This window comes from Berghia stephanieae, chromosome 12, assembly GCF_034508935.2.
Source record: "Berghia stephanieae isolate SIO BIC M18660-M18661 chromosome 12, UCSD_Bste_1.3, whole genome shotgun sequence".
Lineage (NCBI taxonomy): Eukaryota > Metazoa > Mollusca > Gastropoda > Nudibranchia > Aeolidiidae > Berghia > Berghia stephanieae.
Window position 1 is genome coordinate 35,528,265 of NC_088371.1, and position 22,500 is coordinate 35,550,764.

The window sequence follows — 22,500 nt, forward strand, 5'->3', positions numbered from 1 at the left end:
TACACACAGTTTTGTGTGTTGGTCCGTTATACTTCCGGATGGCAATGTTGTGAGATTCTCAGCCAAGAGCATACTATCTATAAACGTTTCCGGTTTTATGTTTTGGTATGTTATATCCGGGTGGCGGATCTTTTGAGTTTCCTAAGTAAACGCATAGCATCGAGACAATTATATATTATAACGCATCACACTTTGAACGGGGTTCAATTAACCAGTATAATTTTGACCAATCAAAACATGGAATTTGTGACACACCTTTAATCGAGCTCGGACAAACAGAGTTGGTTGTTTATAAACAACGTGAATGAAATCGACCTCTCTCTGATCATGGTTATTGTTTTTATAGATAGTATGCGCTTGGCTAAGAAGCTCACAACATTGCTATCCTGAAGTAAACGGACCAACACAAAAAACTCTATGTAACCATGAACGTTAATAGTCCCGTTAATACAGTTTAGTGAGAATTACTCATAAACGCGGATGGCAAAAAACAATAACAAAAGACCCTAGTGACGTCAACTTCATTCTATCTATACCGGCAGATGGGTGACTATAGCTCTCACACGATTTTCTCGATCATTTTATAAACGTTTAAGTTTACATTTCGGCCTTTTTCAAAAAACTGCCAAATTCCTGTCCTGTGACGATAATTGGATCTTTGAAATATTTGATGCATATATTGTTAGCAAATACTTGCTTACACAGTCTCACTACACATTACTAACTTGTATGAAACATAAAAAACGAAAATCGAGAGAGATTCAGAATAGATATGACGTTTTGTATTGACTGGGGTAGAGGAAAATACCCTGTCCTTTTTTTTGCATGATGGCTTTAAGTCGAATTTTTAACAAATGGAGTCTCTTGTTGTATACACCTATGAATTCACCTGATGCAAATTGCCATCTTCTAACATCCTCATAAAAGTTTGTAACAATCAGACTTTTAAAAGTTTTATTATATATTAATAAAGTCTGTCCCCAAGGGGCTACTCATTCCTGTAACGGCAGTGAAAATTAACCAATTAAAATCCTCTTAACAATAGAAGTGCAACTAACAATGTTTTCTCGCCGTAGCTACCCTTTTTCCATCACGGCCGAAACTACAAACACATGGTTTTTTCATTCAGTGTGATTTCCAGTTCAACACCGCTTCAAGAATGGTGAGTAATGTTCAACATTAGACCATGACCCTCATTCCTGTTACCAGGGCTTGTTATTTAAATTAGAACTTGTATTAAAAATAAAAAGTATCAGTTTATAGCTTTTTTAAGGCTCTAATTAATAGTCATACATTAATGTTGGAGTAAATCATATTTCAGGGATAGTATGAATCGAAGCGAGATAAACTCATCCCTGTTACACTCATTCCTGTTACACCTTGTTTTGTAACAGGAATGAGGGATGTAACAGGAATGAGGAAAACATAACAGGAATGAGTAACAGGAATGAGGAATGTGAACTTTCATAAAATGAAACACACGTTTTATTGTCACTAAGTCCTTTGGAGCATAATGGCCCATAGAATCGGAGCTTATCCCTGTTGCTGTAGCATGAAACAGACATTTAACTTATGAATACGAGGTTGGTCTATAGCAAATTACATTCCCCAACAGCACTGGTACCATGATATACACCTGGATGAAGCAAAGTGAAGCAACTGGAATGAATTTCCTTGATTAAGGAAATCACTCTATGGTTGTGGAGGTTTTCGAACCTGTTATCTCCCGGTCGGGAGTCCCTTTCGGTAACCACTCGGCCACGGCGCCTCCACATGGTTTATCGATTCATAGCATATTCTTTTGTTTCATAAGGATGTGTTTGGTAAAGTGTTTTGTAAACCACTGAAGTGTTACAGGCCTATGTCCATTGAAGTGGTAACATTCATTGTTACAACGTTACCATTAAAAACAATGTTTATTGTTTACATATTAATTTCTTCCATTGCTGAAAGACTATTTTTAGTGCAAAGTTACCTTGCCAATACCAAATGCCTAATGTCCAAACATAGTTTGTTGCCTGTTAGGCTCAGATACATTTTAGATGATTACTATGATTTTAACGGCCCGGTATCGCTTGTACAAATGTGACATTGTATCACATAATAGTCTTCTTTGTTTCTTGACTTTATTCATGTTACACCTTGTTTTGTAATAGGAATGAGGGTGGCGAAATGTAACTTGATATTATTGTTCATTTTCAAGGGTCATAGCTTTGTTGTAACGATTGTTTTATTTTGTTTTCTTATCACAAATGCCAAAAAAGCCATGATGTCAGCCGAGAGCAAAGACTTTACCGTAAAAGACGAGATGGAGTTCCTATTCGACGTGCTGTTAATCTTAAAAAAGAACAAGACAAATACCAGAGCGACAAATCGAATGGAAAGAAAAAGTCCATAAAAGATAAGACACCAAGAGAACAACGCAAACAGAGAAAGAATTGGATAAAAAATTATCACACACACACACACTACAAACCGGAAACAGCAAAATCTTGACCTGAGTTACACTCCATCCTCACACTCAAAATCTCCACTCCAGTATGTCACTCGTCAAAGATATCAAGCTACTAAAACAGCCAATGAAACCTAAATGTTGAAAAACCAAAGTCTTGAAGAAGTGAAAAGGCTGTCCTCTCTTTCTCAATCGAAAAAGAAATCCGAAAAGTACAAAAAGCTCTTGGACAGGTCATTAAAAAATAAAAAAAAAACTTTCGTTGACACCCCGATCAAAAACTAGAAAAACTTTTGAAAGATGGCAGAAAAAACAAAACAGTGAAAAGAACATTACAAAATCATTTTGCACTCCTATAAGACATCAAACATTTGAAACAGAAGGCACATGTTCACATCCGTGAAACATCTGGCAGCTGGTATGACTCTCAAAAAATATAAACTCTTTGAAAAATTCGGAAACGACGTCAAATGCCTCCAAAATTTCCAGATCTTGTCAAGCAAATAGTAAGAGATTTTTTCCTGAAAGGTGACACTTCTAAATTAGCTCCAGGAAAGAGAAATACAAAAACAAGAAATTAAGTCAAGAAACAAAGAAGACTAATATGTGATACTATGTCACATTTGTACAAGCGATACATCTCTTGCGACCCATACGTGTCATTTTCTTCATTCTACCGACTTAAGCCATTTTGGGTTGTTACTCCAAGAAAAAGGGACAGTGAAACATGTGCATGTAAAAAATGAGAAAACATTAACATGCTTGCTTCAGCGCTTTGGAGAAAAGGAGTCAAGAATGTTCAATAATGTTGTTGGTCACATCAATTAAATTTCATTCATTTCTACAAAGTGATTTGAAGCAACAGGTTTTCAAAGGTAATGATGGAGCCATGCCTGAAGTTGCACCGGTTGACTTAAACAGTGAATCAAGTGATGAACATGACCAAGATGACATAGACATTAAGGTGATGCCGACTGAAATCGATACAATGGTTTTATCAAAGATTGAATGAATGGAAATCATTTGATGAAGTGGTTGATGAATGTGAAAATCAAGCATTACGTGTTTGTGAAATAGTTGGGGCCAGCAGAAGTGTAATCAAAACTTGCATTGGTATTGACAATAGGTGTACACATTTAATTTCAAATAATATACCTAGATCTCTGTGTGATGGGAAACAGTTATTTCCTGTCAAGCTGAGGGCCGATGGGGATTGCCTGCCTGCCAGTGGTGCAGTGTATGCATTTGGCAAAGACACACAAACAGACGAAATACGAGTAAGATTGATACAAGAGCTGGCTTTACACAAGGACCATTATTTGTCAGATTCAAACCTTGCTTCACTCAATGACAACATCCAGACAGTTGTTGAATTTTTGTCACAAACTTGGACCTTTATATTCCCGATGTTCACAGAAATGATAAAGATACCCTGGAAGAGTTGTTCAAACTGGACGTTATGTCATTAAGTAAACCAAAATCATACATGGGTATGTGGTAGCTTCTCGCTCTTTCCATTGTTTTAAAAATGCCTCTTTTGTCTGTTTATCCAAACATTCCGAACTGCAACGAAAGAGTATCCTGAATTTAACAATGTTGGTGCTCTTTTGCGGGTCTCTACCAACATAAGCCCCAAATCATCGTATAGGCGCCCTAACCATTTTGTTCCCCTTCTGAGTTTCAATCACTAAGCGTATTGAATTTATAATCCTTTCGAATAAATATGTTGTAATTACTCATTCCTGTAACAGAAAACTCATTCCTGTTACGTCCACTCATTCCTGTTACACAAACTCATTCCTGTTAAGAAGGACTTTTTCATGTTTTTCATGCTAAATATAAATACTTGAAAGGAAATATTATTTGTGGTGGTTTAACACTTATATACCTGGACTCTGGTAAACAATTTTTATTTTTGTCATTTACTATAAATTTTTGGAGATGATGATTGCTCAAATAATATCCTTTGTTTTCAAAAACTGATTTCTGAATGCCTTTTGTAAAACAATAAATGTCATTTTGTTGTCAAAATTAGTATCAATGCTCAGTGTTTATTGTTTTTCAATGTTTTATTTCAATAGTTGTCCAAAAATTTGTTAACTTATGTAATGTGACATATTTTTTTAAGCGTAACAGGAATGAGTCGACATGTGGATCGTGATTCACAAATACATGAATAAGTGACCAATGAAAACTCATTAAGCCCTGTTATTACAATTTTATGTCGCATACATATCACAGAAAGCATACACAAAATAATGAGTATATTGGAGATACTTGACTTTTTAAAAATTGGAGGACTCGAATTTGGCGTTATTTTGAAAACGGCCGATATAGTTTTCTGTGTTGATTTTGTAGATAGAACGAATTTGATTTCACTCATCTCTTTGTTATTGTTTTTGCCATCCATGTTTACGACTAATTCTCACTCAACTGTATTAACCAGACCTTAATCGTTCAAAATTACACATAGTTTTGTGTATTGGTTCTGTTATAACCGGATGGCAATGTTGTTAGTTTCTTAGCCAAACGCACAGCATCTGGACAAGCGGAAGAACAGTGGTTATTTTACTTAGAGACATACCATCGTTCGCAATGTTTACCAACCACTGCCATTATGGCGACTGTCCGAGGAGAGGTGTGGTTATCTATGTGTCTATTTTATTCATGAAATGAGGATCTCTCTGGATTACACTTTTTAGAAAATATTTTTTTTTAAATTTGATTTTAATTTTGCGAAGGGGTGGGGGGGGGGGGGGGGGGGTGATCACTTAACAAGGCGTAGACACCTCACCTCTGGAAGGGAACCACAGACGAGCTTTGAAGGGAACACAACCGCACCCCTCGGACAGACGGCCGCATGTAAATAAGTAAAAATCAGTGCCAAACGCAGCAAACTGCACGGTATTACCATCCATGATAGGCATTTGAGGAAAATAGTCGTTCGTTCTACACGGCTGATCAGTCGTATGACCACCAAACACCCCCCCCCCCCACCCCCACACTCATAAGAAAAAAAAAAAACAAAAAAAAAACAACAACAAACAATTTAACCTTTAACGTTTATAGTCTGGTTGAGAGAATCTAGTGAGCACTAATCACACAACTCGCGGTCTAGAAAAAGAAACAAAACAAGAGCCAAGTGATGTCAACTTCCTTCACTCTATTGTTTGTAAACAGACAGCGATACTTGTCCGAGCGAGCAATAGGATTATCACAAACCCCACGTTTTGATTGGTCAAAAAATCTCTACTGGCTAATTGTTTTTAGCTCAGATGCCTTTCCAGTCAGTTTCACCCATCTTATTGATTAGCGGTTTGTTTTGAACGGGAGCGATCTATATGCATGTTTTCGTCCAACCGAGTCATCGATCTTGGGCATTTCTCAATAAATGTAAGCACGCTGCTTTGTTTATGAAAGTTGTAAACTTACCCTTGAGTCATGTTCAGCATAATGACCAATTGTGACGTCGGAAATTTTCAAACAGTGATCACTTTTCACTATGTTGATCATTTTGAGAACACTTTGCAATGTGACCAAAAAAAGTTCGAAAATGACATCACTCAAGCCTTTGTTATTGTATTTTGCCATCCGCGTTTGTGAGTTATTCTCACTGAACTGTATTAACCCGACTATAAACGTTCATGGATAAACACAGTTTTGTGTGTTGGTCCGTTATACTTCCGGATGGCAATGTTATGAGCTTCTTAGCCAAGCGCATACTATTTATAGGGATTGAGATTAGCGGAAGAGTAGCGTCCCTTGATTGGATGTCACCCATAGTCTGTGACGTCACCGGCGGAAAAGTTATTAGAGAGAGAACGTCATGTTGGTTGTGCGCATTCGTCTCTCGTCCTCGCTTCCGGTAAAAGCAGCTTGAGACGCTTCAAAACCAAATTGACGTTCCCTCTGTAAGGTGACGTCCAATCAAGGGACGCTACTCTTCCGCTAATCTCATTCCCTATGACCTCGAGCACATGGAAATGTAATATAGATCATGCCCATTCAATCTAAATTTGAACTGCAGTCTCCCGTAGCCATCGTTAACTTATAGATGGTATGCGCTTGGCTAAGAAGCTCAAAACATTGCCATCCGGAAGTCTAACGGACCAACGCACAAAACCGTGTGTATCCATGAACGTTTATAGTCACGTTAATACAGTTTAGTGAGCATTACTCATAAACGCGGATGGCAAAAAACAATAACAAAGACCTGAGTGACGTCAACTCAGAACTATCTAAAGATAGTTCGAAGATGACGTCACTTAGGTCTTTGTTATTGATTTTGCCATCCGCGTTTCTGAGTAATGCTCACTGAACTGTATTAACCCGACTATAAAATTTCATGGATACACACAGTTTTGTGTGTTGGTCCGTTATACTTCCGGGTGGCAATGTTATGAGCTTCTTAGCCAAGCGCATACTATCTATAGTTTGACGACATTTTAAAAATGTTTTTTTTTTTTTTTGCACCGTCTAGTGAGTTGTCGTTAGTAGTGCTTAAGGATACAAGTTAACCGTGGCCTTCGGAAATTGGATTCAATAGATAGAATGCGCTTGGCCTAGGAGTTCACAACATTGCCATCCGGAAGTATAACGGACCAACACACAAACTCTGTGTAACCATGAACTTTTATAGTCAGGTTAATACAGGTTAGTGAGAAAAACTCACAAACGCGGATGGCAAAAACAATAACAAAGGCCTGAGTGACGTCATCTGCATACTATCTATAGTCTGATGGCACGCAGCCCGGCAACGGCGGCCATCTTGGTTCTAAAGAAAAAAAATCATTACTTTTTATTCTTCACGCTGGCTAGAACTTTTCATATGCCTTGTGATCAGAATGTGTAAAAGTCAAAACATGATCAAATTTATTGTTTTTTTTTCCCCTCTGAATACGCTTTTATGCTCGCCGGAGAAATATTTCTAATGGGCGTCCGCCATTGTTCCGATAGTTTAGAGCCAGTGTTACTAAGTTACCATGCGTCATTAGGAAGGAAGATACTGATCAACAAAGGACGTCAAAATACAAGTCTTTGGCCACAAAAGAAAAGCATGAGTTGTCTTCAACAGTTCAACCAATGGTTGTTTCCTTGACCACTACTAAAAAATGACGTTAAACTATAGATAGTTCGAAGATGACGTCACTCATGTCTTTGTTATTGTTTTTTGCCATCCGCGTTTATGAGTAATGCTCACTGAACTGTATTAACCTGACTATGTGTGTTGGTCCGTTATACTTCCGGATGGCAATGTTATGAGCTTCTTAGCCAAGCGCATATTATCTATAGATAGTATGCAGATGACGTCACTCAAGCCTTTGTTATTGTTTTTGCCATCCGCGTTTGTGAGTTGTTCTCACTAAACTGTATTAACCAGACTATAAAAGTTCATGGTTACACAGAGTTTGTGTGTTGGTCCGATATACTTCCGGATGGCAATGTTGTGAACTCCTTGGCCAAGCGCATTCTATCTATAAGTCCTAGCGCGGACTAGTGTAACGATGGAGACGTTTTAACACGTGCGGTCTCTCTACAACCCCCCCCCCCCCCCCCTCCCATCTCGCCACATCCCCAACTTAATTAAGTTAACTGTCATTTTCTGAAAGAAAAACAAAACAAAAACAAACAACGACACGTTTTTATTATTTTGGCCAGGAATCTCATCTGTCAGGTCGATTAAAATGAACCCCATCTATTATCAAAAACTCTCAAACTTGGGACTTCCTTAAAGAGTATTTGACGAGTTTAGAGTCATTTTCATCAATTTTTTTTTTGATTGAAGGACGAGTTTTCTGCCCAAAATAATAATATTTTTATAAAGGTGCTTTTTCAGAGTACGGTAGCTCAGTGGATAGGCTGTCCGAATGGTATGAATGGATTGTATTGATTTCTCACAATCATGTGATGTCAGGCCGATAACAACCCATCGGTATGTATGTAATAAACAAACAGCTGTGTGCGTGCTTGATATTGATAATACTGTTGGTACAGAATGATACTAAATTTGGGTTGTGTCAACTGCATGCGTGTAGCTGATCTGCTTGTGTGTGTGCCTCTCGCGCCTCGAAATATCAACAGCATCAGCATCGTCTCGTGTGTTAGGCGTAGATATGATATGATATACATTATTATTTGTTATCTATTATCATTCCTTGACCAATTTCTACATTGACCCCCCCCCCCTCCACCCTTTCCACAATATTAACCAATGTGTTATGAGTACCGATGTGTTGCGGTGTGCCGTGTGTAGAATCGCGCCTATCAGTGATTGATTGATACACACACACATACACGAGTGTGTTGAAACTCCTCGTCTTGATTGGATGCTCCCACTTAGCGACTTACGACTTATACAGCCGATTGTGGTGTGTCTTTCTTACACTTGTGTGATTACCTAATGATATCGAGCGATATAAGTATATAATTATATCACATATAATAATAATAATAATTGGTATAATGGGCGAGATGACGCCGATGAAGGGAAGGGACATCTTGGATGGGAAAAGCACGACAGTGAGTTGATTTCACTTTTTCTTTCAAATTCACATAAATTTTTACTTATTCTCTATTTATTTGTCTTCTGGCAATGGGGTTGATCGATATTAACTTTCCATGTGCTCGAGGTCATTGGTCACATTGTAAAATGTGCTCAAAGTGACCCACACAAAAGTGCTCACAACTTTTCGAAATATCTAACATCACGATTGGTCATTTAGTTCAGCTTGACACATGTGTATGTTTACAACTTTCATAAACAAAGCAGCGTGTTTATATTTTAAAATAAATATCCAATCGGTGTACAGCAGCAAATCATGTGATTGATGACTTGGTTGGACGAAAACCTGAATATAGATCGCTCCCATTTTCTACTCACTACTTTCTTGTCATTATCAACATAGGTGCTACCTCCACTCATTTTTTCTTTCTTCGCTAATTCTGATAACATTTTTATAGTGCAAAAGTGAATAAATATAGAAATAACATTTTTATAGTGCAAAAGTGAATAAATATAGATATAACATTTTTATAGTGCAGAAGTGAATAAATATAGAAATAACATTTTTATAGTGCAAAAGTGAATAAATATAGAAATAACATTTTTATAGTGCAAAAATGGATATATATCTTTGAAAAAAAAAAGAACAGAAAAAAGAGCAAAATACTCGATATGGAACGTTTCAACATCAAAACCCTTCTTCAGTCGATAACGAAAGTAGATAAAGCGTTAAGACATCATTCCGTATTAAGTATTTTGTTCCCTTTTTTCTCTCTCTCTTTATTTGAAGCTCTTATATAGATAGTTCGAAGATGACGTCACTCAGGTCTTTGTTATTGTTTTTTGCCATCCGCGTTTATGAGTTGTTCTCACTGAACTGTATTAACCAGACTATAGAAGTTCATGGTTACACATAGTTTTGTGTGTTCGTCCGTTATACTTCCGGATGGCAATGTTGTGAACTCTTTGGCCAAGCGCACTCTATCTATACGTTGCTGTGCCTAACTTTTGACAATGTACAGTTTCTAGAAGCTGAGTTTTCACTTCGATACTTAGTATGCGTTTTAAGAATAAAGGGGGTCCTGATAGCTCACTTGGTAGAGAACTCGCTTCACGCGCAAAGAGACCGAGATCGATCCCAGGTTCAGTCGAGACTTTCTTTTTTTTTTTTTTTCTGATCTCCCTGTCCACCAAGAGGTGATTGGGTAGCTGGATCTGTTTGATCTGGTGCGGAGTACTATCGTCTTATCCAAAGGGTTGGAAGCAATTACTATTGTCTGTTCCGGTTTCCATGGACCTAATGGCTTTTAATGATCATACCAAGCAGCTGAATCGATCAGCTCCACAGTTTGTGAGTATTTGTCACAATATTTTGACATACTCATGAGCGAATCGCATCGTGTCACCGTACAAAACCATTTATTTATTATTTTTTTTTTGTTAAATGGGGGCGATCTATATTACATTTCCATGTGCTGGAGGTCATCTGTCACATTGCAAAATGTGCTCAAAATGACACACATAGTGAGTGAAAAGTGTTCACAATTTGAGAAATTGCGCAGGCATTCAAGTGCCGTCTTGACGCTCATTTGTGAAACGTTTAATTCAGACACCTCCTTCCACTATGTGGCATGCGACATTTTGAGAGACGTGAATTAAATACGTTCACGAATGCACTGCACAAGAGCAGATAAAAGGCTGTAAAAGCCTACATAAATCTGGACTTATATCATATCATATCATATCATACCAACTATCGAACGTCACAATTGTTAATTTTGCTCAGCATTACTCATAGGTATGTTTACAACTTTCGTGAACAAAGCAGCGTGTTTACATTTTTTTGGAGAAATATCCAATTGTTGTACAGCAACAGATCATGTGATCGATGACAAGATTGGACGAAAGCATGATTATAGATCGATCCAATTGCCTTTGTTAAAATAATAAGTGATGTTCAGGGTCAGCTGGGCTGATTGGCGTCACACCTCCTAGTGTTCTGGTTCCAAATTCCTTGGAAATGTGTTGTAACCAGCCGGATATAACGTACCGACATACAAAACTACGTATAACCAAAGAGTGTGTAGGGTAACGTAGTTACCAAGAGCTCTCACTTCTCTTAACCGCAATGCTATTGTCGCGTGCCAGGCGAGACAGCGAGGTGGGTGTGCTCCGCGTGTATCATGCGCGCTGGGCTTACTGATACAATGAAGAAAATACGAGTAGAAGACGGAAAATGCGTGGCTTCACCAAAAGCGGGAAGTGAGAGCTCTTGGTAACATAACAATCGTGACCTACACGCTCTTTGGTATAACATTGAACGTTTTTAGTCTAATGGCATGATCTATAGTAACTTTCTATGTGCTCGAGGCCATTGGTCACAGTGCAAAATGTGCTCAAAGTGACCCACTTAGTGAAAAGTGTTCACAGCTTTTTAAATATCTAACATCACGATTGGTCATTTTATTCAGCTTGACACATGGGTATGTTTATAACATTTGTTCGCAAAGCAGCGTGTTTACATTTGTTAAGAAATATCCAATCGTTGGACAGCAACAAATCATGTGGCCGAAAACATGAATATAGATCTCTCCCATTCATATAATTTAATGAGAACTAATCACGAAAATGGCTGTCAAAAACAAAAACAAAAACCCACCAAATCAAATAGCTGAGTTACGTCAATTTCGTTCTTTCTACATTATGATATTTAATTGTGCGCGCAACAAGACATTCCTAAAAAACATCGCATTGGAATTTCTTAGAAATCCATGTGAATTTGGATATTGCGAAAACTGAATACTTTTCCTCTTAGGTTATTTGGAGAACATTTCGCAATGTGACCTGCCAATGAATCGAGCACATGAAAAATGATATAGATAGAACGAAGTTGACGTCACTCGGGTCTTTGTTTTTGTTTTTTTGCCATCCATGTTTATGAGTAATTCTCACTGAACTGTGTTAACCAGACTATAAGCGTTCAAGGTTACACAGAGTTTTGTGTGTTGGTCCCATATACATCCGAATGGCAATGCTGTGAGCTTCTTCTAAGCCAAGCGCCTAATATCTATAGATAGTATGCGCTTGGCTGAGAAGCTCATAACATTGCCATCCGGAAGTATAGCGGACCAACACACAAAACTGTGTGTAACCAAGAACGTTTATAGTCTGGTTATTACTGATTAATGTACTCATAAACGCGGATGGCAAAAAATAATAACAAAGACCTAAGTGACGTCAAATTCGAACTATCTATAGAAGACCGTCCCTATTCTAATCATTTCCACTTTGCACTCGTTACTTCTCTTCTAATAGAAGGACCGAAAATGACGTCAGTAAGCTCTATATTGTCATTTTCGTGAATAGTTCTCATTAAATTGTATCAATCAGACTATAAACTATTCAATGTTATGTTGATGAAACGAAATTGACGTAACTCAGCTCTTTGGTATTGTCTTTAGCCAGCCATTATTTACGAGTGAGTATCACTAAATTATTCTATCTTCTTCTTCTTCTTCTTTCCTCTGATGGACATCTATGGCTGCAGTCCGATATCTGCTATGAAGTCTGTGGTCCGCTTTAGGTCCTCAGCCTCACCATAGAGCTTTGTGTTGAGTGTTGTAGGGGTGACCCAGTGGTTCGAACGTTGCACGTTGTTCTATATGGGCAATCCATAAGCACATGTAAAGTGGTTTCATGGTCGGTTCCACATGGGCAATAAGGGGTTGTTCCAATACCTAGCTTTGTAAACATATGTCCTCTTAGTCTATTGTGTCCTGTTCGGAGGCGGAATAGAGTGACTTGGCTACTTCGCTGAATGGCATGGATTGGATCCTGCTTGTTGTGTTCCAGGTGTGTGTCATTCCTTTCTTTGTCTATTTTTAATGGCAATGAAATTGCCGATCAACTGGCCAAAGAAGGAGCCCAAAAGGAACAACCGAAGTCGTCAATCACTTACCATCAGCAAAAGAAAATAATAAAGCTAAAAAAAAAAATAAAATATTCTATCAATCAAGACTATAAACGTTCAATGTTACACATCGTTATGTGTGTTGGTAGGTTATATCCGGCTGGCGGATTGTTGTGAGCTTTTTGGCTAAACGGACAGCATCAATATACATACGTAGTTTTGTGTGTTGATAAGTTTTATCCGGTAGGTGGATCTTATGAGTATTTTATCTAAACGTATATCATCAATAGATAAGATATCTATGTGATCCATATATCGATCATAAAAGATAATCTATTTTTCTTAAGGTCAAGATAGTTGTAACTAAATTGTATAGAAGGGAACTCTTTTCTTTTAAATGCTTCAATCCGACGTGTACTTATATGCAGGTCTGACATCCGAACTCACTTATGGGCCTAGTTTAACATTGTTGTAATGGACACTATTTTGTGTCATTTTTTGTTTTTGTTTTGTTTTGTTGAGATTTCCATTACAACAATGAACCCATAAGGAATTGGGTTATCAGACCTGCAGATAAGTGCACGTTGCTTCAATCCGTTCGTACAATGGTCTCCTGTATGTAAGATGTATCGATTATTATTATTAGCGATGTATCGATTATTATTAGAGATGTATCGATTATTATTAGCGATATATCGGTTAATATTAGCGTTCAATAATAAAAAAATAAGGACAAGTTCGATGCACATCTTTTTTTGTTTGTTTGTTTTCTGTTTTTACATTGCTGTTCTATAGATAGTATGCAGATGACGTCACTCAGGCCTTTGTTATTGTTTTTTGCCATCCGCGTTTGTGAGTTGTTCTCACTAAACTGTATTAACCAGACTATAAAAGTTCATGGTAACACAGGGTTTGTGTGTTGGTCCGTTATACTTCCGGATGGCAATGTTGTGAACTCCTTGGCCAAGCGCATTCTATCTATATTCAAAAGACTGACACATCAATCTGCTGTGACGTCGGGTCGGGTCGTGACGATAGTGTGTTACAAATTGTCGCTGACCGCGCACACAACACACACACTACTAACAAGAAGTATATTAATTGATTGATTACTCTTTGACTTTGACCTTTGTACAACTTAACCAACTCTAACTTCAATTAATTAGCCAGTTAACTACCGTACTGTGTGGAAAGATACGACACGTCTTTGATTAAAAATTTGGCCAGAAAACTTCGTCTTTCTATTATCGATCGATTTATGTAACCCTCATCTTGGCAAAAACTGTCAAACCTGGGACTTCGCGAAGTCTTCCTTAAATTTCCAGATTTGCGAGTTTTTACCAATACGAGTGTCAGTTAAATCGGCGATCGATATTTGAAGGACGAGTTTTCTGGCCAAGTCTTTTTTTTTTCTTGGTTTCCCAGAGTACGACGGTAGCCAACTGATTTAATTAATACGACTGCATCAATAACGGCTCGACTTGCTTGCATCGACCTTGACCTTTCGGTGAGTTGAAAGGTGTCTTCGCTGTCAGTTGACTTCAACTTTGAATACCGTGAACATTGGACTACTTATTAATTGTAAAATAATGGCGAGAGATGTTATTATTGTTATTATTATTATTTTCTTCGTGTGTGTTTTTTTTTTTATATAAACAAACACAATATACTTGTTTGTTTGAAAAAGTGCGTGGACATTGTGTATTTAATATTTCGTTATTTCGAGTTATGGAGTGTTATTATAATGTCTAGATTGTGAAAGCTACATATTGTTGTAAATAATATAGATAGAATGAAGATGGTGTCACTCAAGCCTTTATTATTGTATTTTGCCATCCGCGTTTGTGAGTGATTCTCCCCGAACTGTATTAACCCGACTATAAACGTTCATGGTTACACACAGTTTTATGTGTTGGACCGTTATACTTCCGGATGGCACTGTTATGAGCTTCTTAGCCAAGCACAAGGTATCTATAGATAGAATGCGCTTGGCCAAGGAGTTCACAACATTGCCATCCGGAAGTATAACGGACCAACACACAAACTCTGTGTAACCATGAACTTTTATAGTCTGGTTAATACAGTTTAGTGAGAACAACTCACAAACGCGGATGGCAAAAACAATAACAAAGGCCTGAGTGACATCATCTGCATACTATCTATAGATTGTGAAAGCTACATATTGTTGTAAATAATATATAGATAGTTCGAAGATGACGTCACTCGGGTCTTTGTTATTGTTTTTTGCCATCCGCGTTTATGAGTAATGCTCACTGAACTGTATTAACCTGACTATAAACGTTCATGAATACACACAGTTTTGTGTGTTGGTCCGTTATACTTCCGGATGGCAATATGAGCTTCTTAGCCAAGCGCACACTATCTATAGTTGGTGTGCGCTTCGCTAAGAAACTCACAACATCGCAAACCGGAAATAATGTAACGGAATAACACACAAAACTATGTGTAACCATGAACGTTTATAGATAGTATGCACTTGGCTAAGAAGTTCACAACTTTGCCATCCGGAAGTATAACTGGCCATCCGTAAGTTTAACAGCCCAACACACACAACTGTGTGTAACCATGAACGTTTATCGTCTAAATAATACAGTTTAGTGAGCACAACTCATAAACGCGGATGGCATAAAAACAATGACAAAGACCAGAGTGACGTCATCTTCGTACTATCTATAGTTTAGTGAGAATTCCTCATAAACATGGATGAAAAAAAAAAAAAAATAACAAGACCCGAGTGACGTAAACTTCGTTTTGTATATTAGGTAAATGCGGTTATCACATATTCTGTATTCAGTGAATACTTTTAAGAGGACATCACACATGTAAACTCGTTTTTTAAAGGACTCGATGATTTCTACGAGTGAACAAAACTCACAAAGTCACACAAATCATTTTAAAAACAAGCCGTACCATCGAGATACCAGTCCCGTGTCATTGTAATTTTTGACTGAATTTGGTAGATATTGCATTCACTCATAAGAGATTGTGTTCATCTCGTAAACTGTTGTTCTCTATCAAATAAATCGATCCATTATACAACGTGCAACGTTCGAACCACTGGGTCACCCCTACAACACTCAACACAAAGCTCTATGGTGAGGCTGAGGACCTAAAGCGGACCACAGACTTCATAGCAGATATCGGACTGCAGCCATAGATGTCCATCAGAGGAACGAAGAAGAAGAAGAAATAAATCGATATCGCGTGTGTGTGTGTTTCTGTGTTGTGTGTTTCGATGTGTGTGTGTGTTTCAATGTGTGTGTGAATTTGTGTGTGTTTCTGTGGATGCATTCGAAGTAAAGACTGAATAAATTTTAACTTTATATACCGTAGATAGAACGAAGATAACGTCACTCAGGCCTTTGTTATTATTTTTTGCCATCCATATTTCTGAATACTTCTCACTGAAATGCATTAACCAGACTAAATGTTAATGGTTCCACATAGTTTTGTGTGTTGGTCCGTTACACTTCCGGATGGCAATTTTGTGGGGTTCTAAGCCAAGCGCACACTGTCAATGGGAGCGATCTATATAATCATGTTTTCCTCCAACCTAGTCATCAATCACACGATTTTTTGCTGTTCAACGATTGGCCATTTCTTAACAAATGTAAACACGCTGCTTTGTTTACAAATGTTATAAACATACCCATGTGTCAAGCTGAATCAAATGACCATTCGTGATGTTAGATATTTCGATAGCTGTGAACACTTTTCACTATGTGGGTCACTTTGAGCACATTTTGCAATGTGACCAATGACATCGAGCACATGGAAAGCTAATATAGATAGTTTGAAGATGACGTCACTCAGGTCTTTGTTATTGTTTTTTGCCATCCGCGTTTATGAGTAATGCTCACTGAACTGTATTAACCCGACTATAAACGTTCATGGATACACACAGTTTTGCTTGTTGGTCTGTTATACTTCCGGATGCCAATATACTTACTGATCGTCGTCACTAAAGATCACCCATCTTCGCTCTTTTAGGTCCCGTAATCCTAATAATATACTTATACATCCTGTTCCTAAAATAGTTATTGCCTTCCTATGATTCAATATGTATAACCTATTCATTATTTGTCCTCCGAATGACTGGACACTTAGACACTTCTATTCCAATTGTTTAGGAACCATAAAAGTAGAAGGGGTGACGTAACGACTTTTCTTGTCATTTGTTGGGCAAAAACGAATATTATTAGCACTTAAGTATTTATGTAGTACGGGAATCAGTATTTGCGGGTGGTTGGATGGGAGCATCACCCTTGAATCATATACCTATGATGTTCGCATGGGTGTACGATCCGATAGTGATGTCGTTTCTTCTTCTCTTTACTAGCCTATCCTGCTTCTTTGGTTTGTGATTGTATTTTGACAGGGGATATTTTTTTTTCTGTAAATCTTCTGCCTGTTTGTTCTTGGTTATTTATAATTTAGCTTATGATATCTTTAGGTTATGATTTTGATTTACATTTGTACTATTTTTGATAGATTGCTTGTTTTTTTGTTTCAGCGGTCTATCATATAACCTCAATTGTGTTGGAAGAGACCTAAAGCAACAAAAAAAAAAAAAATCAGTATTTACGTAGTAATCAGTTTGACGATATATACACTTCCAAGACCGTAGATCTCCTATTTCTGGTCATTCTGACGCGAGATCGTTTTATCCATCAAGTTCATTCCGACAGAATGACCAGATTGACAGGGCGGGTCTCACGGTAGCCATCGTTATCTTATAGCCTCACACTAGAACCATATTATAATATAGATAGTATGCGCTTGGCTAAGAAGCTCAAAACATTGCCATCGGGAAGTATAACAGACCAACGCACAAAACTATGTGTAACTTTGAAAGTTTATAGTCTGGTTCATACAGTTTAGTGAGAAGTACTCATAAACGCGGATGGCAAAAAACAATAACAAAGACACGAGTGACGTCATCTTTGAACTATCTATAGCCTGACACTAGAAGCATATACCGTGAGGCAATGCGGTCTTGTAGTATGACACTCGCTTTCGGATCGGAAGGTCCTGGGTTCGAGCCTCGCTCGGCGCATAGTTGAGTCCTTGGAGAAGGCTCTTAACTCACATTCTCTCACTGTACTCAGGTGTAAAATGAGTAGTTTAGCTGGCCATTAACAGCGTTGTCTCTTTCCAAAAAAAAAATAAAAAAAATTGTAACATCGCCTACCAGTCACGCGACTCAATTTCTTATTTCTGTTGCAATCTGTAATAACGTTTAATAACGTATTATCATTAGTATAGATAGTATGCGCTTGGCTAAGAAGTTCATAACATTGCCATCCGGAAGTATAACGGACCAACACACAAAACTGTGTGTATCCATGAACGTTTATAGTCGGGTTAATACAGTTCAGTGAGCATTACTCATAAACGCGGATGGCAAAAAACAATAACAAAGACCTGAGTGACGTCATCTTTGTTCTAACGATACCATGCGGCTATGTGGTCTAGTGGTATTACACTCGCTTTCGAATCGGAAGGTCCTGGGTTCGCATAGGAGAAGGCTCTTTACTCACTTTCTCTCACCTTACTCAGGTGTAAAATGAGTAGCTTAGCTGGCCGTTAACAGCGTTGTCTCTGTCCAAAAAAAAAAAAAAAAAAATTGTAACATCGCCTAACAGTCACACGACTCAATTTATTATTTCTGTTGCAATCTGTAATAATGTGTAATAACGTTTATCATTATTATAATAGTATAAAGGATATCAACTTCTATAAGACGCCATTGTCAAGTCAAGTAAGATTGCATCAAATCTTGTCCAGATTAGAAATAAGTGGCTTCTCTCATCGATAAAACCCTTGGGTTATCATCAGTCTGGTTTGAGATGTCCAATCTCCACCTCCCAGTTAGACAACATGACAGCAACAACATGAACGACATTTTAAAAAATTTGACCAGAAAACTCGTCCTTAAATAAATTTATATCGATCGATTTAAACGACCTTCACGTTATCAAAAACTCCCCAAAAAACCTGGAACGTACGCTAAGGAAGACTTAAATGAAGTTCCAGGTTTGAGAGTTTTGTTGTTGTTGTTTTTTTTGTTTTTTTTTTTTTAATTTCCCTTGGTAATTTTGATCGATCGATATTCGAAGGATGAGTTTTCTGGCCAAAATTTATACAAATGTGTTTAGTCAGAGTAACGGAGATTAAAGTGGTACAACTCATAGTAGGTTCTTTCATGTAATGTTACACAGCAAGCAGCAAGTACCAAACCACAAACACTTGGTAAGGCCATCGGTGTGGTGAACAGATTGGCTGGCTGTTTGTTGTGTTCGCTTTATTAACGAAAGTCTGTTGTTGTGTTCGATAATTGATATAGAGTTATGACCGATCCGACTCCAAACGGTATTGTTGTTGTTATTGTTGTTGTTGTTGTTGTTGTTGTTATTGTTATTATTATTATTATTATTATTATTATTATTATTATTATTATTATTATTATTATTATTATTATTATTATTTATTATTATTATTATTATTATATTATTATTATTATTATTATTATTATTATTATTATATTATTATTATTATTATTGTTGTTATTATTATTATTATTATTATTATTATTATTATTATTATTATTATTATTATATTATTACTTTTTCGCATGTCATGTGATCAGAATGTATAAAAGTCACAACACGATCAGATTCATCATGTTTTTCTCCTCTGGATACACTTTTATGCTCGTCGGAGAAGTATTTCATAAGGGCGTCCGCCACTGTTCAGATAGTAGAGTGTAGAACCAGTTACTACTAAGTTACAATGCGTCATTACGAGGAAAGCGACGTCACGACTGTCGAAGCCTATTTGCATGTAGATAGCTCGAAGATGACGTCACTCGGGTCTTTGTTATTGTCTTTTGCCATCCGCGTTTATGAGAAATGCTCACTGAACTGTATTAACCAGACTATAAACGTTCATGGATACACACAGTTTTGTGTGTTGGTCCGTTATACTTCCGGATGGCAATGTTATGAGCTTCTTGGCCAAGCGCATACTATCTATAGATGATATTTTGAACAAGCAGCACTGGTTGGGTATTGTGATATAGTGTGAAAACAATGACTTCAAAAAAAAAAAAGAATGCATAATCGATTATTGATCGCTTTGCGTTTATGTATTATCATAAATCACAGACACTGACACACACACACACACACACACACACACACACACACATATATATATATATATATAATGTAAATTTTAACTCACATTTTTTTGGCCGAGATGACTCGTTTCTGTGTAAAGAAAACGAGTCGTCTCGGCCAAAAAATGTGAGTGAAAATTTACATTATATATTAGCTCTAACCACCATTATCGAGCACTTTCGTACCTACAAGTACCCACCAACACTCATAAATATATATATATATATAAACACTCACACGCGCACTAAAATGCACAATAAAAGTAAATAATCGCAGCGAGGACGAAAGAACACTAATCAGCTCCTCAATACTCCTAACCTCCCTCCTCCCGGGGGTCTCCCCTCGATAATAATAAAAGAAAAATCCCCTCTTCAGGTGCTGTGAAACTACGGAAGTCCTTCCGTTTGCAGTTCTAACAACCCATAACCCAGTGCCCAGTTATGGCCTCATTGTTGTCGTCGTGGAAATCCTCTCAAATCAACGCATTATTACATTGTCCATTATTGTCCACTCGTGCGCACTTTTTGTAATTCAGTTCCAGCTTGAGGCGTGTTGGTCAGTTGTGTGTGTGTGTGTGTGTGTGTGTGTAGACCAGAAAGTTAATGACCCCCATTCTAATCTTTGTTTTCATTGATCCGACCAGAGAAGTAGCCATCTTGAAGAGCGAGACGCGGCGGCGACTTATAGTATACTCTATGATGTCCTTGGCGAGGCGTTTTTCCCTCAGGCTGTCAGTCAGTTAGTTTGCCAGTGTTCTGTGATTGTGAGTGATTGATTGATCGTAGAGGGAGTGAGGCGGTATTGTTTCTTTTTACCGCAGACCTGGTTTTTGTTGCTTTAATTATCAATTAATGCCCGTGGTCATTTTTCAGAAGTTTGTTGTGGAAAGTACGTCCTGAAAAAAAATGTTTGTCGTCAGTTATAGATAGTATGCGCTTGGCTAAGAAGCTCATAACATTACCATCCGGAAGTATAACGGACCAACACACAAAACTGTGTGTATCCATGAACGTTTATAGTCGGGTTAATACAGTTCAGTGAGCATTACTCATAAACGCGGATGGCAAAAAAAACAATAACAAAGACCTGAGTGACGTCATCTTCGAACTATCTATAGTTGGTGACGTGTGCAGACCTGCCTAGTACTACGAAAAATTCGTAGAAATACGATTTTTTGGCTCCAGCTGCAACAGAACAACATTCGCTTCTTTGACTCAAGAAATCTTTGTTTGTAAAGGAACGTTTAGTTCCGTAGAACCTTTTGATAGTTCGAAGATGACGTCACTTGGGTCTTTGTTATTGTTTTTTGCCATCCGCGTTTATGAGTAATGCTCACTGAACTGTATTAACCCGACTATAAACGTTCATGGATACACATAGTTTTGTGTGTTGGTCCGTTATACTTCCGGATGGCAATGTTATGAGCTTCTGAGCCAAGCGCATACTATCTATATTTAGGTATTTGGAGTGTGTTTGGATCATGCTAAGGGAAAATTATTTATTTCTAAAGCTATTTAAAGTAACTTTTTCTCTCCCTTCCCCCCCCCCCCCCCCCCCCTTTTGGAAACTTCGAATTTTTGACATTTCAAGTAGGCAATTCTGTGCGTGGATTGCAATAGAATGAATGCATTTTGACAGTTTTCGGCTCTTTGTTATTAGCATTGTCGTTAGGCCGCCAGTTGAATGATTAGAATGATCTATATTAAATTTCCATGTGCTCAAGGTCATTGATCACATTGCTAAATATGCTCAAAGTGACTTACTTAGTGAAAAGTGTTCACAGCTTTTTAAATATCTAACATCACGATTGGTCACTTGGTTCAGCTTGACACATGGGTATGTTTATAACATTTGTAAACAAAGCAGCGTGTTGACATTTGTGAAGAAATATCCAATCGTTGGACAGCAACAAATCATGTGATTGATAACCTGGTTGGACGAAAACATGAATATAGATCGCTCCCTTTCTCATTTATAGATAGTATGCGCTTGGCTAAGAAGCTCATAACATTGCCATCCGGAAGTATAACGGACCAACACACAAAACTCTGTTTAACCATGAACTTTTATAGTCTGGTTAATACAGTTCAGTGAGGAGTACTCATAAACGCGGATGGCTAAAAACTAATAACAAAGACCTGAGTCACGTCAACTTCGAACTATCTATATCACTCAAACCATTCACTTTTAAGATTACAGTTGTTTGTGTCGGTACGTTTCATCTCACCTCCGTGCTCTCGATAGATTGTTATAGATAGTATGCAGATGACGTCACTCAGGCCTTTGTTATTGTTTTTGCCATCCGCGTTTGTGAGTTGTTCTCACTAAACTGTATTAACCTGACTATAAAAGTTCATGGTTACACAGAGTTTGTGTGTTGGTCCGTTATACTTCCGGATGGCAATGTTGTGAACTCCTTGGCCAAGCGCATTCT

The 22,500-nt window shown here is 37.7% G+C and overlaps 1 protein-coding gene across 8 annotated transcripts in view; it reads left to right on the forward strand.

Annotated features, from left to right (window-relative positions):
* The window catches only part of LOC144957528 (stAR-related lipid transfer protein 3-like), an 86,300-nt gene that overhangs the window by 13,372 nt on the left and 50,428 nt on the right, over positions 1 to 22,500 (forward strand). The window contains exon 1 of one of the 8 annotated variants that reach the window (XM_078888869.1): positions 8,755 to 8,971. The exons of 3 other annotated variants lie outside the window; for them this stretch is intronic. In XM_078888869.1, coding sequence (XP_078744995.1) covers positions 8,915 to 8,971 — 57 coding nt within the window. In that variant the 5' untranslated portion in view covers positions 8,755 to 8,914. Of the gene's footprint in view, positions 1 to 8,754; positions 8,972 to 14,050; positions 14,372 to 14,401; positions 14,446 to 19,126; positions 19,258 to 22,500 lie in introns of those variants that run through there. 4 more of the 8 variants (XM_078888873.1, XM_078888878.1, XM_078888872.1 and 1 more) reach the window with 4 other exon arrangements.